This window comes from Malania oleifera, chromosome 9, assembly GCF_029873635.1.
Source record: "Malania oleifera isolate guangnan ecotype guangnan chromosome 9, ASM2987363v1, whole genome shotgun sequence".
In the NCBI taxonomy this organism is placed as follows: domain Eukaryota; kingdom Viridiplantae; phylum Streptophyta; class Magnoliopsida; order Santalales; family Ximeniaceae; genus Malania; species Malania oleifera.
The window spans coordinates 22,134,206-22,156,794 of record NC_080425.1 but is presented as its reverse complement, the minus strand read 5'-3'; the positions used below and the strand labels follow the sequence as shown (position 1 = coordinate 22,156,794).

Below are 22,589 nucleotides of genomic sequence, written 5' to 3'. Positions count from 1 at the left end.
GATCCATAGGCCCATAGTGCTTCAGACAATAGTTAATGCCATAGCCTTGTGCTTCTTTTTTTTCTTCCAGATTACCTTCTATATGTTATCTTTTAATGTCTTGTTAGTCACCTGAGCCCACTTATTTCGCTAGGCAAAGTAAATGGTTGAGTGAGAGTGCAAGCGTTGGATCAATGTAAGGTTGCTCCTTTGTGACTAGTTCATCATGGATTCAAGTCCAAGGAAACAATCTCTTTACGTAAAAGCAATTATAAAGTTGCGCACACCATGATGGCCCTCCCCTTAGCCTTACAAAGTGGGGAGCCTTATGGCTTAGGGATGCACTTCTTTTCTTTTTTTTCTTTTGGTAAAAGGGTTGAGTGAATCAAATTGAATCCATACATGTAAGAGAATTCTTTTACCTCATTCAATACAAATTAAAAGTTTGGTCAACGATCAATGTTTCAAGTAATCTAAACCTATAGATAATGTGCTCTTCCTTCATACTCATTAGCATAGTTCATATAACCTTTAAAATGCCAAAGTTAATAGTACCCATATCAATGAAGTACTACCTTATAAGGATTTAGACCTAGTCTACACCACAAGTCCCTTTGTGTAGTTAAACATTGTAAGCAAATGCTTCCTAAGGACCTATACATTTGAAGATCTATTCATTTTCTCCCTTTCTTATATATTTTGTTCATCTAATAAGACATATCCAGTCATCCTTAGATAGATTCCCCTTTTTGCTTCAAAACTTTGCCTTGTTAGCTGTTAGACCAATTCATTCCTTCAATCAAGCTCATGGCTAATAGCACCAGCCATTACACTCTGGTGGTAAAAAGGTTGTCTATGAATGTAAAGTGGATTTATTACCTCCAATTTGTAAACAAAAAATGATTGTGCTAACTCGTTAGTATTATACTTCTATTCCCTCTCCACATGCTCCAAAAAGCCTCATCAAATTGCTCTAAAATTCCTTGAGTAGTGGATAGGTAAGGTTGAATCCTTAGGTTGCCTAGTATACTTTCCCTCCACCTACTTTAATACCAAGAGAAAATCCTCTTAATCCTTATCGAACTTAAGCCCATGTCTAGTAAAGTTTGAAGGGCAAAAGGTAATGCTTCATATTCTACCTAATTATTAGCACATAGAAAATCAAGGAAGGTAAACGTGGCGATCTTTGGCTTAGGGCCCTTTTATTTCTCTCTCTTGTTTGCAAATGATGTGTTATTGCTTCAAAAAAAGCTACAATCTCACAAGCTAGAGTTTTTTAAAATACTCTCAATAACTAGTGTAGGTATTTGGGTATAACAATCAATTATAATAAGTCTAGAGCCTTCATCTCGCTCAACGTGTTGCATAGAAGTGAAGCTAATTTGAATTTGATCCTTAAATCCCCCATTACTTGTGACTTAGGGAGGTACCTTGGAGTGTCTCTTTCTATAAGTGAGGTGAATAAGGGTAAAGAAGATCATTTTCATAATACCATGACAAAAATGAAGAATTAATTTTTAGATTAAGAAAACAAGGCTATAGAATATTGTTGCAAGAATTGCAATGATCCAACATCTTTACCATCAACATCGATTTATTCCATGTACATGAGTTGGCTCCTTCCTTGTTTTCTATATGGCATTATAAATAAGTTGGCGAGAGGTTTTCTTTGATCAAGCTCTTCTAAGGGCAAGGGGATTCCTTTACTTATTTGGGATAAGGTCAATATTCTAAAAAAAGAAGGTGGCCTTAACTTAAAATTTATAAATATAACAACACAGGTTGGCTAGTAAGTTGGGCCGACACATGCCCAATAGTTTTGAAAAATTGTTGGTTCAAATATTTATGGGACAAGTTTTGGTTGATAGTAACTTATTTACCTATACCCATTGGGCTTCGACTTCACCTAGTTGAAGAGCAATTGTCATTGAAAGATTTTAATGAGATCAAGTGTGGTTTAAAATAAAGAGTGGGATATGGTCTTAACATCGAATTTTGGGAAGATTTCTTAGCAATGGAAAAGCTCCTGGCTAATATTGTTTGGGATAAGTGTGTTGTGTTGAGGATGTGACTCATATTCAGAGTGGATCACATGTATTGGAGAGAGCTATATGAAGCGAGGGACAATTGCATGAGAAGAGGTTTCAGGTAGTACACATGAGAACCTTTGCTTAGCACAAAACCGTTGACGGTTTTCGTTGGTGCAAGTTACGTGATTTGAATACAGGGGCTTGTAGATTGGGCTTATCTGGAGGATTTTCCTTTGGGGGATTGCTACAGGTGGAGTTTAGGTTTACTAAAACTCTTTTGTAAGCATAGAATTGTTATATAAACAATATTTGTAACCCAAAAGTGTGAGTTTTGACATTGATCATAGTGGAAACCCAAGTGCTACTCCCATGGACATAGGCTATTGCCGAACCACATAAATCTGGTGCGTTCTAGTTGTGTTTTTGCTTCTTCTTATTATTGTTTGATTGTTTCTTGCGTATATTTCATCATCGAGTGATTGCATTAGTGGTTATTGATTTTTTTTGTATTTGATTGTGTGCTTTTCCGTTACACGTGTTCAAGTTGAACGAACGTCAACAAGTGGTATTAGAGCTATTGGTTCTACAATGGCTGGGGTCTCTTCAATTATGTTCGATTCGAACAAGTTTGATGGAACGAGTAATTTCGGGCTTTGGCAATGAAGGGTGAAGGACTTGCTAGTGCAGCAAGGGATGGTGAAGGCTTTGTATGGAAAAAAATTGGACAACATGAACGACGCAAGTTGGAAGGAGCTTGAAGCAAAGGCGGTTTCCACGATCAGGTTATGTCTGGTCGATGACATGTTGTATCATGTCATGGATGAGGACTTGCCGGGGGCGGTTTGGCTGAAACTGGAGCACCGATACATATCCAAGTCGATTTCGAACAAGATGTATCTTAAGTAAAAGCTTTATTGGCTTAAGATGATGGAGGGTTCAGACTTGACTCAGTACATCAACACATTTAATTAGATCATTAGTGATCTGGGGTGAGTTGATGTGAAGTTTGAGGAGGAGAACAAAGTGTTGATGCTGCTGAATTCTCTAACTATGTCGCCTACATACAAGAATCTGGTTGCGACGCTGACTTGGGGAAAAGGAACCCTGGAGTTAGACGATATCACAAGTGCATTTTTGGGGTTCTATCAAAGAAAAAAGTCCAACGATGAGGGTTCACATGTTGAAGGGCTCGTGGCAAAGGGTAATTAGGATTGTGGGAAAGGCAAATCCTGGAGTGGACCGAGTGGTAATAAAACTTAGTCCAGGAGGAAGAAGGATGTTCGCTGTTTTAAGTGCGAGTAATTAGGGCACATAAAATCAGAATATTCGGAGTGAGAGAAGCGAAAGAAAAAAGCTCATGAGGGTTCGTTAAAATCCTCGAATGTAGTTGAAGAGGGGGACTTAGGGAACAATGATGGTGAGATGCTTATTATTTCATCAAGTTCAGAACACCTCATGGGTTCTTGGATCTTAGACTCAAAACGTTCTTTTCACATGATGCCCAATAAAGTTTGGTTCACCACTTATAGATTGGTGATTCCTTGTTCCATTTTGATGGGAAACGGTGCGATTTGTAAAGTTATCGAAATGGGGGATAATGGGATCAAGATGTATGACGGTGTGGTAAGGACGTTATGTGGGGAAGTCATATACTCAATCTACGGAAGAACATGAAATCATTGGGTACTTTGGATTGTGAGGAGTATAGTTACAAGTCCAAAGGCGGGATGATGATGGCATGTGATTGTGTATTGATGGTGATAAAAGGACAGATGATAGCAGGGAATCTCTATGCACTGTAGGGTAACATACTTGTAGGTGGAGCTATAGCTAAGAGTTCTATGTCAAGAAATACTATTTTATGTAATGTAATCAAACATAAAATGGTGGGAATTCTTAACTACATTGGTACAGATGTTTGGGGACCAGTGAGGGCAGCATCATAGGTTGGACATGGGTATTTCATGAGGTTATCACGAAAGGTTTGGGGTATCTCATGGGACACAAGTTGGAATCATTTGCCATGTGTAACTTGTGGTTGAGTTGGAGTATCATAGCAGAAGAGAGTTCCTCATGACAGATATTGGTTCTGAGTATGTTGGCGTTGAAGGAGTTTTGTGAGTAGGGTATGTTGTATGCAGGCCCTGCAAGGGACTTCTTGGTGAAGTTAGCGAGTATGACGTGTTTCTCGATTAATTGATCGCCGAAGGTATCACTAGATGGGAGAATTGCAGGAGAGGCTTGGACTGGTTATATGGTAAACTTTGGAGGTCCAGTTATGCACGTTTCTAGTGAGATGAGAAATAAGCTTGGTGTTATATTCGGGCAGTGCAACTTTCTAGTATATAATAAAAATGGGTTCAAGTTGGGTGATCCAATGGAAAACAAGTGGCGATTCGTGGAGACATGGTTTTAAGTGTTAAAACCATGGAACAACGTACTCAGGTAGATGAAGAGAAACGGGTGCAAGAAAGTTGCAGTAGCAGCAAAAAGCATACTGTGCAGGTGGAGCTGGAGACTCAGGGCAAAAGTGCGGGGAGTTCTAACTCAGAAGACTTGCAATATTACAGGATAAACTAAAGTAGAAAGGAGATTGTGATGTAGGTGAAATTTCATACTTGGAGCAGAGATGACTTGGTTATGATGTTGAGAGTTTGGGCTCGAAGGACCAGCAAGATCACAATGGGCTCAGAGGCAATATCAGGCCACCGCCCAGGTGTGATATGATGTCTTATGCAACCATTACTACCAGGAGGATCCTACTACCTTTTAGGAGGCAGTGTATGACTAGGAGAAGGTTAGGTGGACAGGTGCCATGGCGGAGGAGATGGAGGTACTATATAAGAATCAGACATAAGAGTTGGTGGTGCTCCCAGAGGGGGAGAGGGAGATAGGTTGCAAGTGGGCAATAATTTTATGGTTTTATGTAAGTAACATGCTGATTGCAGGAAAGGTTCCGACTGAGGTAAATCAGTCGAGGACTCTATTGAGAATGGAAGTTGACATGAAGGTGTTGAGTGCTGCTAAGAGTGTTCTTGGGTTGGAGATTCACAAGGTTATAAGGAGATTGAGATTATCTCAGGGTGACTTTGTAGCGGTGGGGAGATTGGTGTTATATAAAACTACATGGAAATTGTGGTTATCTCAGGGTGGTTTTTGGGATTAGGTGTTGGTGAGGTTTAGCATGGTTGATGTTAAACCGGTCACCGGTACACCATTGGCAAATCTAAGTAAACAGTCTACTGCTCAATACTCAAGGGCGAACGGTGATGTTCAGGTCATGTCAAACGTTTCCTACACCAGTGCAATAGGGTACTTTGACGGGTAACAGAGGATTCTGTCAGTTGTGAGGTTCATAGATGGAGACTACACAGGGGGCTTGGATGTCAAGAGGCTTGCAATGGGGTATGTTGTGGGAAGGCCTAATTGTGGGAAGTCCTAGGTATAGTTTCAGGGTGCGTTGGTTACAACTAGAGTAGAGTTTTTGGCAGAGGCTGAGGCTACCAAGGTTGTATTGTGGTTCAGAGGATCTTTCAAGTGTTCACCTAGGTGGAGTTCCTATTACCACATTCAAGTTCAAGCATGGCTTGGACTTGGTTTACGTCTCCAAGTGTTAGAGGGGACACGGGTCCCGATCTACAAGCCTGGGTGGAGCAACGGTTATGCTTTTAGATTTCCAAGGTGGTGAATATTCACAAAGGTGGAGATTATTGGGGATTTGGCTCATAATCAGAGCGGATCATATGTACCGGAGAGAGTTACGTAAAGCAAGGGACAACTGCATGAGAAGAGGTTTCAGGTAGTACGTAGGAGGACTTTTGCTCAGCACAAAACCATCAATGATTTGGTCAAATTTTCAATGGTTTCCGTTGGCACAGGTTACTTGATTTGAATTCGAGGGCTTGTAGATTGGGCTTATCTGGAAGATTTTCCTCTAAGGGATCGCTACATATGTAGTTAAGGTTTATTAGAACTCTTTTGTATGCATAAGATTGTTATATAAACAATATTTGTAACCCAAAAGTTTGTGCTTTGATATTGATCATAATAGAAACCCAAGTGCTGCTCTCGTGGATGTAGGCTATTGCCGAACCACGTAAATCTTGTGCGTTATAGTTATGTTTTTGCTTCTTCTTATTATTGTTTGATTGCTTCTTGAGTATATTTCATCATCAAGTGATTGTATTAGTGGTTGTTGAGTGTTTCGGATTTGATTGTGTGCTTCTGCTACACGTGTTCAAGTTAAATGAACAACAACATGTTGTCAACACAAACTTGAAGGTTAGTGACCCTGGGATTGAAGAGATAAGAAATAAACTACCAATTTGAGTACTTAAAAAAGGATCTTTACTCCTTCCATTACATTCTCAACCATATATGATCAACTAATAGGGAATAGATTGACGTTAGTATATATAGACCAAATTCTGGTCATAAAGTTTTCAAAGATGAGCTAGATGGCCTTTTTTTTTTTTTTTAATGGTTGGCTTTGGATTTGGAAATCAAATGTTCACTACATGATATATTAGTAAAGGATCCTAAAAAATGTTCTATGTAGGAACCATAATGAGTATTTTTTTTTTTGGATATTTATTATAATTGCAAAGCTAGTAGTGAGGAAATTTTACATGTCTTATAGGATTACCCAAAAGCTGCTTAGGTTTGGTGGTATTTTCAATTAAACTTAAAATTGCCTCAATTTTTTAGCATGTATTTGCATAAATGGATGAAACAAAGCCTTTAAAGTACAATAGTTGTATTTAAATGGGGATAACATTTTTTGTTAATAATTTTTTATTTGGCATCCTATATAAAAGGACATCATAGAAGGTCATTCCTTAATCTTTTATCTTATCAAGTGTTCTCCATCAAAAAAAATTGGAGGGCTTTAATCATGTAAGGGTGAGTGACACAAATTCTTACAGTAAGCATAGATATTTTGTTATCACGTAAGAGTCTTATGGAAGTATAAATAAAATAATTTTTGAATAGAATCTTCTTCTTCCTCTCTCCTCTCCCTATCCCCCCGCTCTACTCACTAACACTCACTTTACCACCCATTGCCACCAACAACCATTGGTACCCACCACCAATGGGTGCTACCATCCATCGCCATTGGCCACCACCCTCTATTGACTGCCACCATTGCCATCACCCAAGAAGAGCTCTCCATAAACATGGAGAACCTAATCCCTAAATGATCACAAAAAATTGTTCTCTTTCAAAGAAAAAAGGGAGCTCTTGGTGGGTGATCAAGAAGACTAATAATCAGTCCTTTTCCATCACATTTGTGAAAAATGAATCGTGGCGGTTGTCAAAGGAGTTGTAAGATTTCATCTTCACCAAAATTCCTAACCCTTAGATAAGACATTTAGGGCACCAAATCATGTTTTCCTCGTATGCATAAAAGCCAATGCATCAGGGAGATTCACATGGATGGAAATATTGATAGCTATTAATAGGGCTATTAAGATGATTTGCGTATTGGAGCGAGTGGAGGCTTTGGGATGGAAGAGGTTTTAGGAAGCATCTCATAGGCTAGTAGAGGAGAGGAAGCATGCCAGCCCATTCAAAGAGTTACGATGCCTGGATTGTGGTTTCATAAACATGGGTATGGGTTGCACCTAGTTAGTCTTCAAGATTAGGAGATATGTACCACTAATCATGGTGAACTTATGATGATTTGGAGCATGTAGGGGGTCCAAAATTGACATCGGAAAACTTAGATGGAGTAGGTACATAAAATCCTCACCCATTTTTGGTAAGATTTCAAATTTCAAGCATCTAATTAGCTCAACTATATTGAGTCCGCTAGAATATATGCCCAAGAAAATAATGGCCTAATTTTGAAATGTTCCTTAGCCCACTATTAGGGAGGCCTCTAAGGAAGTTCTAAAGTAGTCAAATCCATTGTAAAGATCGAGGGAGCTCAAGTGAGAGCCCATTTAAGTTATAAAGAAGCATGGATTCAAAGGAGGGACCTCTAGGCCAACCAAAACACTCCAACCAAATAGAGGGGTCAGGGCCTATCCAAGTCGGATAGCTTTTATACCTTTTTAGTATCAGATATTCAAAAGAAGCACTAAGACTAAAAAACAAGGGAGCTTTTTTGCCGAAGAAGGATTTTTTCATGTTGGACCATACTTTGAACCAATTATTAGAGGTTTTCATGATAGCTAAGTCTGAGATGGAAATGAAAAAGAATATTGTGAAGATTAAGGGAAGAAGATAGTGGCAGTGACTACAATGATGATGATTCCAACTCTCTATCCTTATAAAAATAGTAGAATGAAGGATGACTAATCAAGAACCTGAGAAAGAATTGAGGAATTTACAACAAAGATGAACCCATAAGAAGAGTTGGAAGTTGTCGAAAACTAGTCTTAAGAAGTCTTAAAGGGCACTTGATTTGGATAACAATGGTCTTAATCTATTCAACATGGTCCAAGTCTAGGTGATGGGTCAAATCAAGATGATAAGGGCTTTTCTCTATTAGGAACCTAAGGCTTCATCATACCTTTTGTAGATTCATCCTTTAATCCAAATTCCAACCTACTTTTGGAGTCAACGCACCATGGTAGGGATCTTGTAGAGGCTAACAAGGTAAACATAACCTTTTCTGAAAGTGCTCCCCTAAATTTGAAGTCACCCCAAAAGAATTATTTTTAACCTTTGCATTATGAGGAGTTTAACATAAGGGGGTTTTCTAGAATTGTGGAGCTATAAAAGGAATTGAAGGAAAACCTAGATGCCTAATATCTCCTAAATGAGTTAGTTTGATGTTTGATGTCTCGTGAGTTCTAGTGGGGAGAAATTAAAGTTGAGTATGGAGCTAGAAATTTTATCATCATTCATGAATAATGAGAATGGAGGAAGGTCCTTTGGGGTCCCTAAGAGTGACAAATGAAGATCATGTCCTTGAATGTTAGGGGCTTAGGTGGGAACTAGTAAAAGAAGGATAGTTAAGGAACTAATTAATAGGATTACACATGATATTCTATTTCCTCGGGAAACTAAGTTTCAAGAAGTGGGCGCACTCCTAATTTGTAGCAAATGGGATTCAAAAGGAAAGGATTAGGTTTGATTTTTTGATTTGGAGTGTGGGCTCAAAGATATTACTTTAAGAATAAGCCATTTCACTTGGATAGCATCAAGCGAGAGATAAGCTTCCTTTTATATTGATAGATTCCTATTTACCTATGAGGGAAGGTACATATCCACTAGTTAGGCAACACTCTTATGAGGCCTATCTCAGGTCATTGTCTTATGCTTCTAGAGTCCAACCTAATGTATTGGGGCCCCACACCATTTATATTCAAAATATGTGGTTGATGCATCACTCATTTAGGGAACATAAGAGAGTTTTATGAGGGGGCATGCTCGATGCAGAGGTGGGAGGGTTTTAAACTAATGAGAAAGCTAAAGTACATGAAATTGAAGTTAAAGCAATGAAATAAGGAGATCTTTGGGAATGTTAAAAAGGATAAAATAACATTTCAGGGGAAATTAATGGTTTAGATAGGTTATATGAGTGTGGTTTGTTAGATGTGGAACGTAAGGCAAGCAGGGTTAGGGTATTAAAATGATATGGAGGTGCTAATTTTAAGGGAGGAAATGAGTTGGCTGAAGTGGGCCATGGAAGGGGATTGTAACATGAGGTTATTTTATAAAGTTTATGATAGAAAGAGGTGGAAAAATTTTATTAAAGAGCTAAAATAGAGTCCAAGGCAAGGGTAATAGGCAACAAATTGATTGAGTAAAAACACATTTTCTCTGAGGATTGCCAAAGTAGATGAATTTGGAGGGTTTAGATTGGTGCTTCAACAACGTAAATTTAGCCTTGTGGCTAGAGAGGCATTTTGAAGTTGAAGAAATTAAAAAACAAGGTGTTTGGTAGGTGTTGGGAAAAAACCCTAGGTCCTAAAGGATTCAAAAAAGCATTTCATTTTTAGGAAAGTTGGAGAGACAAGGCAAGAAGATATTATGAAATTCTTAAAGAAGTTCCATAAATAAAAGGTTGTTGGTAAAAGTGTGAACTCTACTTTCTTAACTCTTATCCCTAAGAAGGAAAGGTCCTCAAATATAAGGGATTTTAGTCCTATTAGCCTAGTCACTAATTCATATATTAATTTCCTAAAGTTTTATCTAAGAGACTTAAAGAGGTTTTAGGAGATATGGTGTCCATGTGTTAGTGTGCTTTCATTAATACAAACAAATCCTAAATGTAGCTATGGTGGCCAATGAGGTGGTGGAGGATGTTATGAGGAAGAGTAAAATGGACATTGTCTTCAAGTTGGACTTTGAGAAGGTGTATAATAGAGTGAATTAAGGTTCCTAGATTTTGTAATGTATGGAAAAGATTTTTAGGAGGTGTGGACAAGATGGATGAAAGGGTTTCTAAGCCCAACAAATATTTATGCCATTGTGTTTGATAAAAAATCAAGCACCTCTTGAGGAATAGTGTGGATTTAGATAGATAGATGGTGAATTGGTTGTGAATGGATTCATTATGTCAACTCTCATCAAAAGTGCAAGGATGGCGATAGAATTGTAAAAATCATAGAAATGGTAGAAGAAGAGAGGAAATATGGAGGTCAAAAGTCCTAGATTAAAAGAGTTAAGGAGAGATAAAGAGGGAAGAGATTAAGGGGAGGATAAAGCAAGAGAGAGAGAGAGAGATAAAGAGATAAGTGGGATAAAAGGCACTTGGGCCTATTTAGCGTTGATCTATTGCATGATGTTTGTAGAGTTAAGTTGGAGATCCCCTTACAATAATCGTTACACATACTTATACCCTTATAGGATCAAACCTACATTAATACTATAGTTACAAGCATAAATTCAAAACAATTAATCCTTTTAATAGAGAAAGTTAATAAAACATTTAAAATATAATTATAAATTGGGGCCATTTTATAACATGAAAGATCCAAATTATTGTAGTTGACATGTTTGCCTCCCAGTGCTTATCTGCTTTGTCATTTAATGATGGATCTAATAACTTATGTGACCATCATTTTGTGGTGACTCCATGTTCTCTCCCGCTAAGGTCACTTGCAATGTTTGATTTACATCCCTTCTAACCAATTCTCTACTTAGTCACTTCACTAACTAGGCAACGCATGATTCACTTTGCCTATGCAAGATTTTTTTTAATGGTGATAATCTTAATTGAACAATCACCATTCAAATTACCCCAGGAGCTGCATAAAGGATGGCATAATCAATGCTACCCACAACTACTTCATTTAGTTACTTATAATGCTTATAAATAACATAAATTGTAGCCTCATTTTTAGTCAATTAAAAATTGGCATACCCTTCCTTTATTAGGAAATCCATACTTAAGAGTATTCTATCTTTTCCCAGTGTCATCCATCATGAGGCGACAAATCACGCGTTTGAGGGGTTCATTAATCATGTCATTGGCCAAAAAAGGTGATATGTTTTGCTCACATTGGCGACCCTTTGCTTAGTTGCTATAACAACTAGGTGATTTTAAAGAGGTGATCTTGATCAGATAATCACTTAATCCACCATTGTCACTTCGTTAGCAAAACGGTTAAGCACCATTCCTTAACTACCTGTTTTAGTTTGATCACATAACAAATTCTTTGCAATACAAAAGTTAATTTCCAAGTATTCTCTATTTCACCTTGCTTTATTCAAATCTCTTCGTCACTTCTGCTTTTATTCATGATCGACAATATGGAGGGTTAAAAAACAATGGAAGCATTCTTTTTGTTCCCTCCATCATGGGAAAGAGATCGCCCCTTCGCCATTAGCTGATTTTCCAAATGCGATGCTAGAGAACGCAATTCGAAGATTATCCTTAGCGCTCACTAATAGGGTTTTGGTTATATCAAAGGAAGCAAAAATAGATAGAAATGACACCAACCAAATATCCTTTTATTCTTGTGTATCGCCAAATTGAAAGCATTCCCCCAAGAGGCTCTTAATCATAATCTTTGCTATGAGATTATAGCGAGAGAAAAGAGATATCTTGCGAAAGATAAATATCTATGATGTTGCCTCGAACTCCTAGGAGACCAATACCATAGGGTCAACGATAAAAAATGCAAAGATGTTTAAGAGCTAGCGAGGATGGAGGCTGAGGTTAACACCAATTACACCAAAATTCAAAATTCTTATATACTAATTGCCAATTACTATGATGTGGCAAAGGAGAAAAAGACAAGACATTAGCAGTCCAAATTACTCACTAATGTGAGCCGTAATAGTTTTGGTGCAAAGGCAACATTGGCTTATGAAAAGGGCTTGCTTCAATGGTTGTGGGATCTATCTGCCCTCACCAAGATGCTAGGAGAATTAGACTAGGGTTCTTTCATTTCTTTAGCTAAGTTCCTAGCACTAGAAAAATTTAAATAAAATAAAATAAAATAAAACCTAATCTTCGCTTCAAATCATTTTCCATCTTAGCTTAGGCAATTCTTGTTGTGCATTTTATTTCAGCAATTTTTTGGGAATAATTTGTTTTACCGCAAAATAATTAGCCTCATGCTAGGTGAGGTTAGCGTAGGCATACTCATTATTCAATTTGTTTGGCGATCTTAGTGTAAGCTTACAGGCAAATGCTGAGATTAAGAAATTATGATCATTTTCCAAGAGCACTACTCCATTTAAGTGACACTTATCATTTGCTAATAAGTAAGCATGCCTTTTTTTTTTTTTTTGTTCTCTTCTACATTTCAACCATGAAGAATGTGTTGCCTTTTTTTAGGTCGAATAGTGGTCGGTCAAATTATTTGTGAATTATACTTCTAGAATATTAAACTCTAAACAAGCTTTAACTTACCAAGAGTGGAGGATGGAAAAGGAACACCTGATAATGGATTTAGGCCAAGCCAATGGATGGTCTTTGTGTGGCTCTAAGGTTTTGTTGAAGAACTCAATAATCTCCATCAATCTTGAGCTTGTCTACATTCACAAGATCAACTTGGGCTTCATCATCAGCAAGGTTTAGGTCCTTGATCAAACACATGTTATGGTAGTCTTCATATTTTGTTGAATAAGAATTCTTCTCCTTCATATTGTAATCGGCCACTATATAGTAATCATAATGCTGGTCAATGGTGGGTTTGATCTCTTCATCTTCTTCAATACAATCGACCAATAAATCATCTACATGATCTTCAAAGCCGATAATCTCTAGGAAAATATTATGTTGCCCCCTATGTTGCTAAGTCTAGCCGAAGTCATCATGAACGATACAACCATGTGACAATTGTGGAGCGAATTGGGGGGGGGGGGGGTTCCCCTCAGTGTCCTACAAAAGAACATGATAGTCAAATACATCATTGCATCTATAGGCGATGGTTCGGCCATGCCCATAGGAGAACCGTAGGCGAATGGAAGTAGAGGCCTTCATGGTTGTTTCTTTATCAATCTTGAATTGTCAAACATATCTCTTTGCATGCTCTCCATCCAAGATCTCATCTCAATTTGTAGATCACCCATGATTTTTTTCATTGTAGTTGTCACCCTATGATAAGTACGAGTTACCACTCGAACACTTTCTATGGTCAATTGTTGTTGAATCATCACCAAATTAGCATCGATAATTCTAATTGGCTTTCGCAACATAATGACCTTACCTTGCACCTTTGGTAATTGATGAAATTAAAGGATCCCACACAAATGTGCCAAAAAGATATAAAAAGTCAAGCACTTTTTAATGGATGGTGTTGATTTAAATGGGTAGATAGGGGATTGGTTGTGAATGGACTTGTTATGTCAACTTTCATCAAAAGTGTAAGGACAACAATAGAATTATAGAAATGGTAGAAAACATTGAAGAAGGAATAAAAGATGAAGGTGAAAAGAATTAGATTAGAAGAGGTAAGGAGAGATAGGGAGAGAAGAGACAACAAGAAAGTGAGAGAAAAATAGATAAAGAGATAAGTGGGATAAAAGGCACTAGTACCTTACAAGTATTTATACCCATTTGGGGTCAAACTTACATTAATTCTACAGTTACAAACATAAATTCAAAATTATAAACTCTAATAATAGAGGAAGTTTATAAAACATTTAAAATCTAATAATAAATTTAGACCATTTTATGACATTAAATGTCCAAATTATTATAGTTGATATGTTTACCTAATGCTTATCTATCTTCTTGCTTAATGATGGGTGACCTTCGTATGATAAGCTAGGCAACCATTGTCCCCAAATATTTTGGAGACTATGTTAACTAAACAATCATAATCACATTACAAGGAGATGTACAAGGATGGCACAATCACATTGTTAATAGGCAATCATGAGAGTGGTTTAGAGCTTCTCAAGGGCTTCGGCAAAGAGATCCACTACCCCATTTTTGTTCACCCTTGCAATGGATGTCCATAGTAGGATGCTTACTCATGAACAAGATCGAGGGGGGATTTGGGCCCTTTCTGTTAGCTAAGAGGAATTTGAGTTATCTTCAATTTGCAAAATGACATCAATTTTCCTAGAGGCCAATATCCAGAAATTTTGAAAGCCCTCATTTTGTTTTTCTTGTCTACGAACCATCTTACAATTCTTGACAAATTAAATAACAAATTAGATTTTTAAAAGTCTTTTTATCATATTAGTTAATGTGAGGATAAAAAGACAAAATAATGACTATAACTTCTATCATGAACTATAACTATAATGTTTACCATTGTGACATATGAATAAATAACCCTTATGTATATGGATTCAAATAGCTTAGACCAAAATTACTTTGATAAAATGTCCTAATCTATTAATAATTTACTCACTAGATATAATTTAAGCAAAATATTAATTTCATAATTCAAATGTTTTCTAATCAGATCACTTGACTAGAATTTAATTGATGAGCCTTTCCAAGATTAATCTTTACTAATGATGGTTTAACAAATTGTAACTATTAGTAGCGATGATAGTATTATTAACAACATTTTATGGTTCTAAAAACCATACTAGTAGTTATTGATGATGGACCTTGATTATTAGCGACAGTCTTCTTTGGTTACAAATAGTTAAGTTTTTTGTAGTAATTGTGATGATGAAGATAGTTGATTGGGTGAGCAATCTTCTCATAGGATATTTTTTTTGGGTTAATTGTTGCTTAGACATTAACACACATATGGTGAAGTAAAATATGGAAATGCATGGGTATATATGCACACAAAAGGTCAAAGTGTTGAATATGTTGAATATGTTGGCATGCATATTTAGATGTAGAGATGAGCCTATCTAGCTAGTAGTAATTAATTGAATATGTTGAAAGTTCATACATTTTGCATGAGTCTTTTTTCCATCACTAAAAGCATGCCTATATATTGTACGACTATAAAGTTGAATAAGTTGGAAGTCAATAAATTGCTTGAGAGTATATTTCCATCACCAAGAGCATATAAACATGTTTTAAAGACTAAAAATCCATCCAATAACTATATGTCTCATACTATCACCAAAAAATGAATTATATTAATTAACCCATAATAAAAGTACTTTTTTTTTTTCCATCATCAAGTGCATATAAACATGTTATAAGGCCTTGAGTCTCATCCAATAACCATCTATATCACCACATCACTAAAAATTGATTCCATTGTCCCTCCATACCAATTGTAAGATTGATGGGCAATATTATCAAGTGCAAATAGATTAGGGTTCAAAACTTAAAAAGGCTTTTACAAATATTAATTAGCTTCTCAAACTTGGTAAGGAACCATTCACTTAAAGGTCTACAAAAAAAAAGAAAGGTCTGATAAAATCTTAGTGATTGACATTTTTGGCAATATTTGCAGTTGCTTGAGAATACTTTGGTTTATTTTTCTTGAAGAGAAATTGAGTACACTCGAACCAAATTGGTAATGGATTTTTCGGCAAGATTGCAACATTAGCTAGAGCTGGGTTGATAATTGAGATAAACTTCTTATGGACATTCTAATGAACCTAGCTTTAGTGAGTCTTGTCATATAAATTAATAACTACAATGATACCATTCATTGTGTAGGTTCTTCTAATGTGTGTTTTCTCTATGGAAAGTGCTTATAGTATGCACATGGATATAGAGGGATTGAGAATGGAACTAATTTTTGGTGTTGATGCAACACAAATAGTTATTGAATGAGCATCAAGGATTTGTTAAGTGTTGGCATACTCTGGATGAAATACTCTTAGTTAATATTTAGGCTTCTAACATATTCAACTTTACAACTCAACAATATCTTGGTATTCTTTTGGTGATAGAAAGGAAGTGCAAACAACCTCCAAATTTTCAATATATTCATTTAATCCTTGACCAATCAGCCTTATCTTTACATTTGAACATGCATGGTTTATCACCATATTTGTGTCTATATAAATTTCCATATACTTAATTCACCTTATATTATTATATTTCTAGGCAACAATTAAGCCAAAAAAATCATCTGCAAAAAGATTGATCACCCATCAAAAATAGTTTCTCATCTTAAGAAGACTATTCCATAGGGACATTAATGAAAGTCAATTCATAATTGATCATGCTAAAATATATATATATATATATATATATATATATATATATATATAGATATGCTTGCAAAATATGCAAATGATGCATTCTTAACACCGATAAAATTCAAAACTAGGCATGTCCTAATGCTATGTTGGTGCTCTTAATTATTAAAGAAAGAGGGAAAAGGACATCGCATGAATTCTTTGGTTTCCATATTATTTATTATAAATCATTTAAAATTCATTTCATTTTTTGGTTGACTAGCAATAATCTAAACTCCAATATATACGAACACATTATCATCTCTATTTTAAACATCTTAGCTAACTAAGACATTAATTATTGTACATACGTACCTAGTTAAAGTCCATGATATTCTTCGTCAAAGGATTTGATATAAGGTTTTTGGATCCAATTGTTTTGGATTATTCACACATGCATGCAAGGACTAGAACTATTCTCTTAAACCAAATGGTGCTTCTACAAGCCTCTTATCAAGTAATTTTATGCATCGATAATGACTATTGGGTGTAAGAAATGAAGTATGGGGGTTCGATCAAATTGAAGGTCTAAAGATAAATTAAAAATCAGTACTAGGTAGACAAATGGAAAAAGGAAATTGAAAGCAATATTGCATGTACGATGGATAGATTATCAGCATATAGTCATGGATTCACAACATCATGCATAGAGGTGCAATATTTCATGAGAGAAATTGACAACATAATTAAATTAGTATGATGTTAAAGCTTGTAATATTTTTGTTGTTGTTGTACTGATGTTATTGATTGTATTGTTCTAACCACTATCAAGCTCCTTGGGAGTAGTTCTCTTTATTTGAATGTATTTCGATCTTCATCACTTTAAAAAATAAAATAAAATTAGTATGATGTTAAAGAAAAGCTCTTTCTCCTATTTTCTAGGCACTATTTAGCATTTCTCGGAAACAAACAGATGGAACATATGATATAGCATTCAGATTGAAACAGTAGAAAGTAGAGGCCAGCCAGGTAGCTAGCTGGATGGGCGAGCACTTAAGGAAAGTGTACTACACGAAACAACAACAAATCAAACCGAGTTCTAGCTAGCTGGCCTGCTACGAAGATGGTCTAGTGAATTGTTAACTAATAGAAGAATTAATATAGCAAGAGGCTCCTATATAATTTTATATCTATATGTAGTACATACTATCTAAAGATTAATTAACCTGAAGGATATACGTTTGAATCAAGACATGCACCCACAAAATGAGGTACCAGTACAAAAAAAGAATAGAAAACTACTAATCTCTCTCTCTTTCTCATACACAAATTAATTAAGGATGCTAATCTAATGCAATAATACTTTTGTCATTGCTAATTATTTGCATAGGCAACCCCTATCGGCTCTCTAGCTCTCATTATATATATATATATATATTTGAAGATTACATAAACTAGAACTGAGTGGATTGAAAGTGACAAAGGGATTCTATACATGTATGTGGTTTCTCCGGCGCCCCTGGCCGCCGGCAAGTAGTTTGATTTTTGAGGACGATGGATCTGAAAACAACAGATCCTCTCTATCTAGACGTCCGTCTGCCAGTGCTTAATTAATTAATTAGACAACGAACCAATCAACAACATATATGCACCAGGTTTCAATATTAATCAGCTGCACTAATTAGCTATCTATATGCATAAACCTGATCTCTTCTATACATCTACACCTTCATTTTTTTTAAAAAGAAAAAAAAAAAAAAAGAGTAGAAGAGAGAGAGTGAGAGAGAACCTGGAGCTGGAATAGTGAAAGAGCTTGCCAGTAGAGGAGAAAACGATGAGGGCTAGCTCAGCATCGCAGAGAGTGGAAAGCTCCTGAGCCTTCTTGAAAAGCCCTCTTCTTCTCTTTGAGAACGTCACCTGCCTCGCCGTCCTGTTGTCTATCTTTTTTATCTCTATCTTCCTCCTCGTCATCCTCTCTCACTCACCCTTTCAACCCACCTGCCTTTTAATTAATTAATTAATTAATTTATTATATATATAGTAATTGGAACGCATCCTGCAGTATTAATAATAATTAACTTAAAGAGAGTGTGATAGAGAGAGAAAAATATGGGAGAAAGAGTTGCAGTTTTCCAAATCAAGTGAAAATTTGATAAAAGAAAAAAAAAAGACAACAACCCTAGATATGAAGAAAGAAAGCAGAAACGTACTGAAGCAGAAGAAGCGGAGATTGAAGAACCTCTGAAACAGAAAAATATAGAGAAAGAAGAAGAAGAAGAAGAAAGAGCAAGGAGAAGAAGAATTAAGCTAAACCCACCTACAGTTTAATTGCAAAAAATTGCGCAGGTGGGGAACGAAATGCTGAGATTGGCTAGTTCTTCCACCCCTCCTCTCTCTCTCTCTCTCCCTCCTTGCTGTCTCTTCTTCCCACTGTTTACAATTCCTCACAGACAAGCCTACCAACGGCCTCCGCGGAGAGAGAGAGAGATGAAGACGCGGAGAGGGACAGACAGAGAATGTAACGTTGAAGATAAAAAGTGGGAAAAAAAGAGAAACGAAATAGGAAAGTAGATTCCTTTAATGGCCAAACAGGTTCTCTGCAATTCCTCTCCGTTTGGGAATTAAATGCGGAGTCAAAAACAATGGACTCAGTAAAAGGAGATTGAACTCAGTTCTAAGTTCTGTTGATTGGTCTATTTTTAGTAAAACATAATAATAAAATATTTCACCTTTTCTAAGAAAATATATTTTTTAATTTATTATTTTTTACGGTCGGGTTTGCTTTCCGTACGGGGGGCCAGGCTCACTACTGCAAGCTGATAGTGAAATTTGCTGTACCCTCGTACGCCCGTCACACCCCACTGCCCTTTCAATTTTTCGCGATATTTCCCCCTTTCTTTAGCTTATCGCGACATATATGGCTCCATCTCTTCAATTTATCGCGATATGGTCACTGAGTGCGAGAATCGTGCTCTGGGTTGTTCGATTCCCAAATGCGATGCTCCTAAATGGGACCAGGACCAGTTTTGTCTTCGTAGTGTTCGAGACTTTTAGGTGGCTGCCCCATCCCACGTGCACCGCTCGTGCCACCCACCAAAGCCATCCCAACTCGGCGCATTTAGCGTAGTTTTGGGCCAGCTACAATTCTTGTGCATTTTTGTTAAGAGAATCCATTAACAGTTACATGTGTTTATACTCTTTTCGGGTTAAACCAATATTAATTTTATGATTACAATTATAAATTCAAAATATTAAATAGTTGGACATTTACAAACATTAAAGACTAAATCATAAATTGGAACTATTTTTAAATATTAATGACCTAATTATTATATTTAACTCTTATGTCATACCCAATAGTTGTTTGCTTTATTATTATTGTTATTATTATTTTGATTACATAGGAACTTCAGCCACTAACGAGCTCCTCGGACCCCTTGATGCGGTATCAAACCTATGGATCAACGTCCTCCGCCCTCAAGTTTCGCTAATCAAGGTAAAGTCTGGAATGCGAGCACGACTTATGTGCATCAGTTGGACGTTCGGTCAACCCGATTCCCGAGACACATCTCCATTACCATCCACGGTCTCTGCTAACTCACAAAGAACTCTCACCATCCACGGTTCCCGTTGGCTCACATCGTAAACTCTCACCATCCACAGTTATCGCTGACTCCGTGAGTGTATTTACCTGGAATTGAACCCCTGATACTCCTTCTTACCTACTGATGTCTTTCCACCGTAACATGCCCATGGGGGTAGTTGTTTGCTTTATTGTTTGGTGACTAGGCGACTTGTGTCCCAGTGACAGAGCTTCATTGCCTAAATTACCATTTGCAGCTTCTTCAGACTTGGCAAAAAAAAGGTGTTCACCTTGTTGGAAAATACAATAGAAGGGAAAATATTTATTAATAATATTAAATAAAGATACAAATACTTATCAAAAGCTGAGATGTGAAAGTACCACTGTCCTTAAAGCTGACTTCGCGCTTACGGAGAGCATTTCTCGGTGCATATAGTCAATGTGCGTACCACCTTTTCGATTATTCAACTAATTCGATTTTGTGTGCACTCACAAACACTTAAGTTTTACGAGTCATTTAATTACCCAACAAAATATAAATCTTAAAAGAGAGTAGACTATATAATTGTTTTGAAAAAGAAAAACATATTTTGAAATGAAGCTGGATCACAATTTGTATACGTAAAATTATGTATAACTTCCAGTATCATAAATATGAAACTGTTAAAGTAGTAGTTTATATTTTAAAATGTTAAAACTAATTAATATATTAAAATTTAACGTATATTTAATTAAGGTAAAACTAACGACTATTAAACAGACATTTTTCAATTTGAAACATCTAACATAAAAATATCAACAATCTCCCACATGCTTCAAATTTTTTTAAAAAAAAATTGAAGAAAGATAAAAAATTAGGGTTAGGTAATTAGGAGATGTAATGCATTGGGTGATAATACCTTTCAATTTGAATTGCACTTAGACAAAATAAGTTATGAGTTACAAGAACTTGGTGAACATTAAATTTTTGAACCAAATTTGAGATTAAAGATGTATTCCCAAGAGAGGGGTGAATTGGGTTATTAAAAATTTATTTACGAAATTTTAATTTACCTAAATCCTTTTTAATTTAAACTTCCACAATCACACAATCACGATATCTAAACAACGACCGTATTATACCAATCGAGAATCCTAGATATGAATATGAAATCTGAAATTATAATACAAAATCAAGCTTCAATTAAATCAGATGAGCAATTTATCAGAATTTGATTTTCACCAATGCCCAATGATATTTTCATATACAATTTCAGTTGTGAAAGTTGGTTTATCTTAACACATATGCATCGATAAAATGATTAATCACAAAACCTTTTAACTCAGCTTATTCACTCAAGAATTTAGAGATTTATGCTTGTCTAAATTTTTAATCCAATAACACAACCAACATACAATTTGTTTTTTTGATTCAACCAAAATCAATTCCAATATTCAGCAAGCTTTCAATATTTAGCAAGTTCTCAATATTCAACAAGATTTCATTAAGTATAAAATCATACATGCTGTCGACCCTATGGGTCATACCCTGTTTTGATTATGACAAATACTCAGGTATTTAATGTTTGTCGAGTTGATGTGCAAGTTTGTCTTAGTAATATCATATGATGGCACTCGGAGACTCGGAGGAACATGAAGACCCTAGTTGAATATTCATTGTTGTAATTTATATTAATTTTAATTCGGGTCTGTAATATTTAAGTAGGAAAGGTCTGTAATATTTAATGCATATCATGCATGTAAGAACTACAAGCTCAAAGACCTTAGAACGACTCTAGGTCCCTACACAAAATCATGACCTTAGAAAGACCTTAGGGATCACCCTTCGATCAACCAACACCGGATATTTTTGGTGTCCTAAAGAAGACCTAGAATGACCCTAGGATACCCACACATGCATATATATATTTGGTCAAATGGAATGGGTGATCACATGATTAAACAGAACCGAAATGCACTTAAGTTGCATGTTCAGTCGACCGTACTGCACAAGTACAATATCACCTGGTCGGTCGAATCGAGACTAGGTCAACTATTTGACCACTGCCCGGTCAACCGTGACATGCCAATTCATTCTCACCTGGTCGACCGAACTCCCTCAGAGTCAACTCTTTAACCTTACGATCGACCGAGCCCAAAACGTAAGCCAACGCCCTGGTCGATCGAGTTCCCACGTGTGAGAACTCAACGCTCCGGTTGACCAAACTACTTAATTCAAAAGCTCCCGGTCGACCGAACCGTGCTAAAAAGGAAAATTGCCTCTAGAACCTGGTTGACTTGTCGACCGAACTTGCACAACTCGGTCAACTGAACCTGCCTTCAGTCGACCGGTGCTCTCGAGTTGCCCCATTATTTTTACCATGATTAAAATATTTAAACATGCTTAATTGTATTAAAATGTATTAAAATTTTTATAATAATTCCATTTGTGTCCAAAATGGTTATATTTTTTGGGAACTCTATATATACCCCCTCATTTGGAATAATTAAAAGGAGATTAGCAAGATCATTAATGAAATATCCTCTCAAATTTA

The 22,589-nt window shown here is 36.3% G+C and overlaps 1 protein-coding gene across 13 annotated transcripts in view; it reads right to left on the bottom strand.

Annotated features, from left to right (window-relative positions):
- LOC131164050 (MADS-box protein JOINTLESS-like) overlaps window positions 1–19,101 on the bottom strand; it is a 187,408-nt gene extending 168,307 nt beyond the window's left edge. For 3 of the 13 annotated variants that reach the window (XM_058120987.1, XM_058120989.1, XM_058120981.1), the window contains exons 1-2: window positions 18,790–19,009; window positions 18,262–18,528 (exon numbers count right to left, since the gene is read on the bottom strand). In XM_058120987.1, coding sequence (XP_057976970.1) covers window positions 18,262–18,443 — 182 coding nt within the window. In that variant the 5' untranslated portion in view covers window positions 18,444–18,528; window positions 18,790–19,009. Of the gene's footprint in view, window positions 1–18,261; window positions 18,529–18,682 lie in introns of all 13 variants that reach the window. The other 10 variants (XM_058120985.1, XM_058120991.1, XM_058120979.1 and 7 more) reach the window with 6 other exon arrangements.
- Window positions 19,102–22,589: the final 3,488 nt, after the last annotated feature.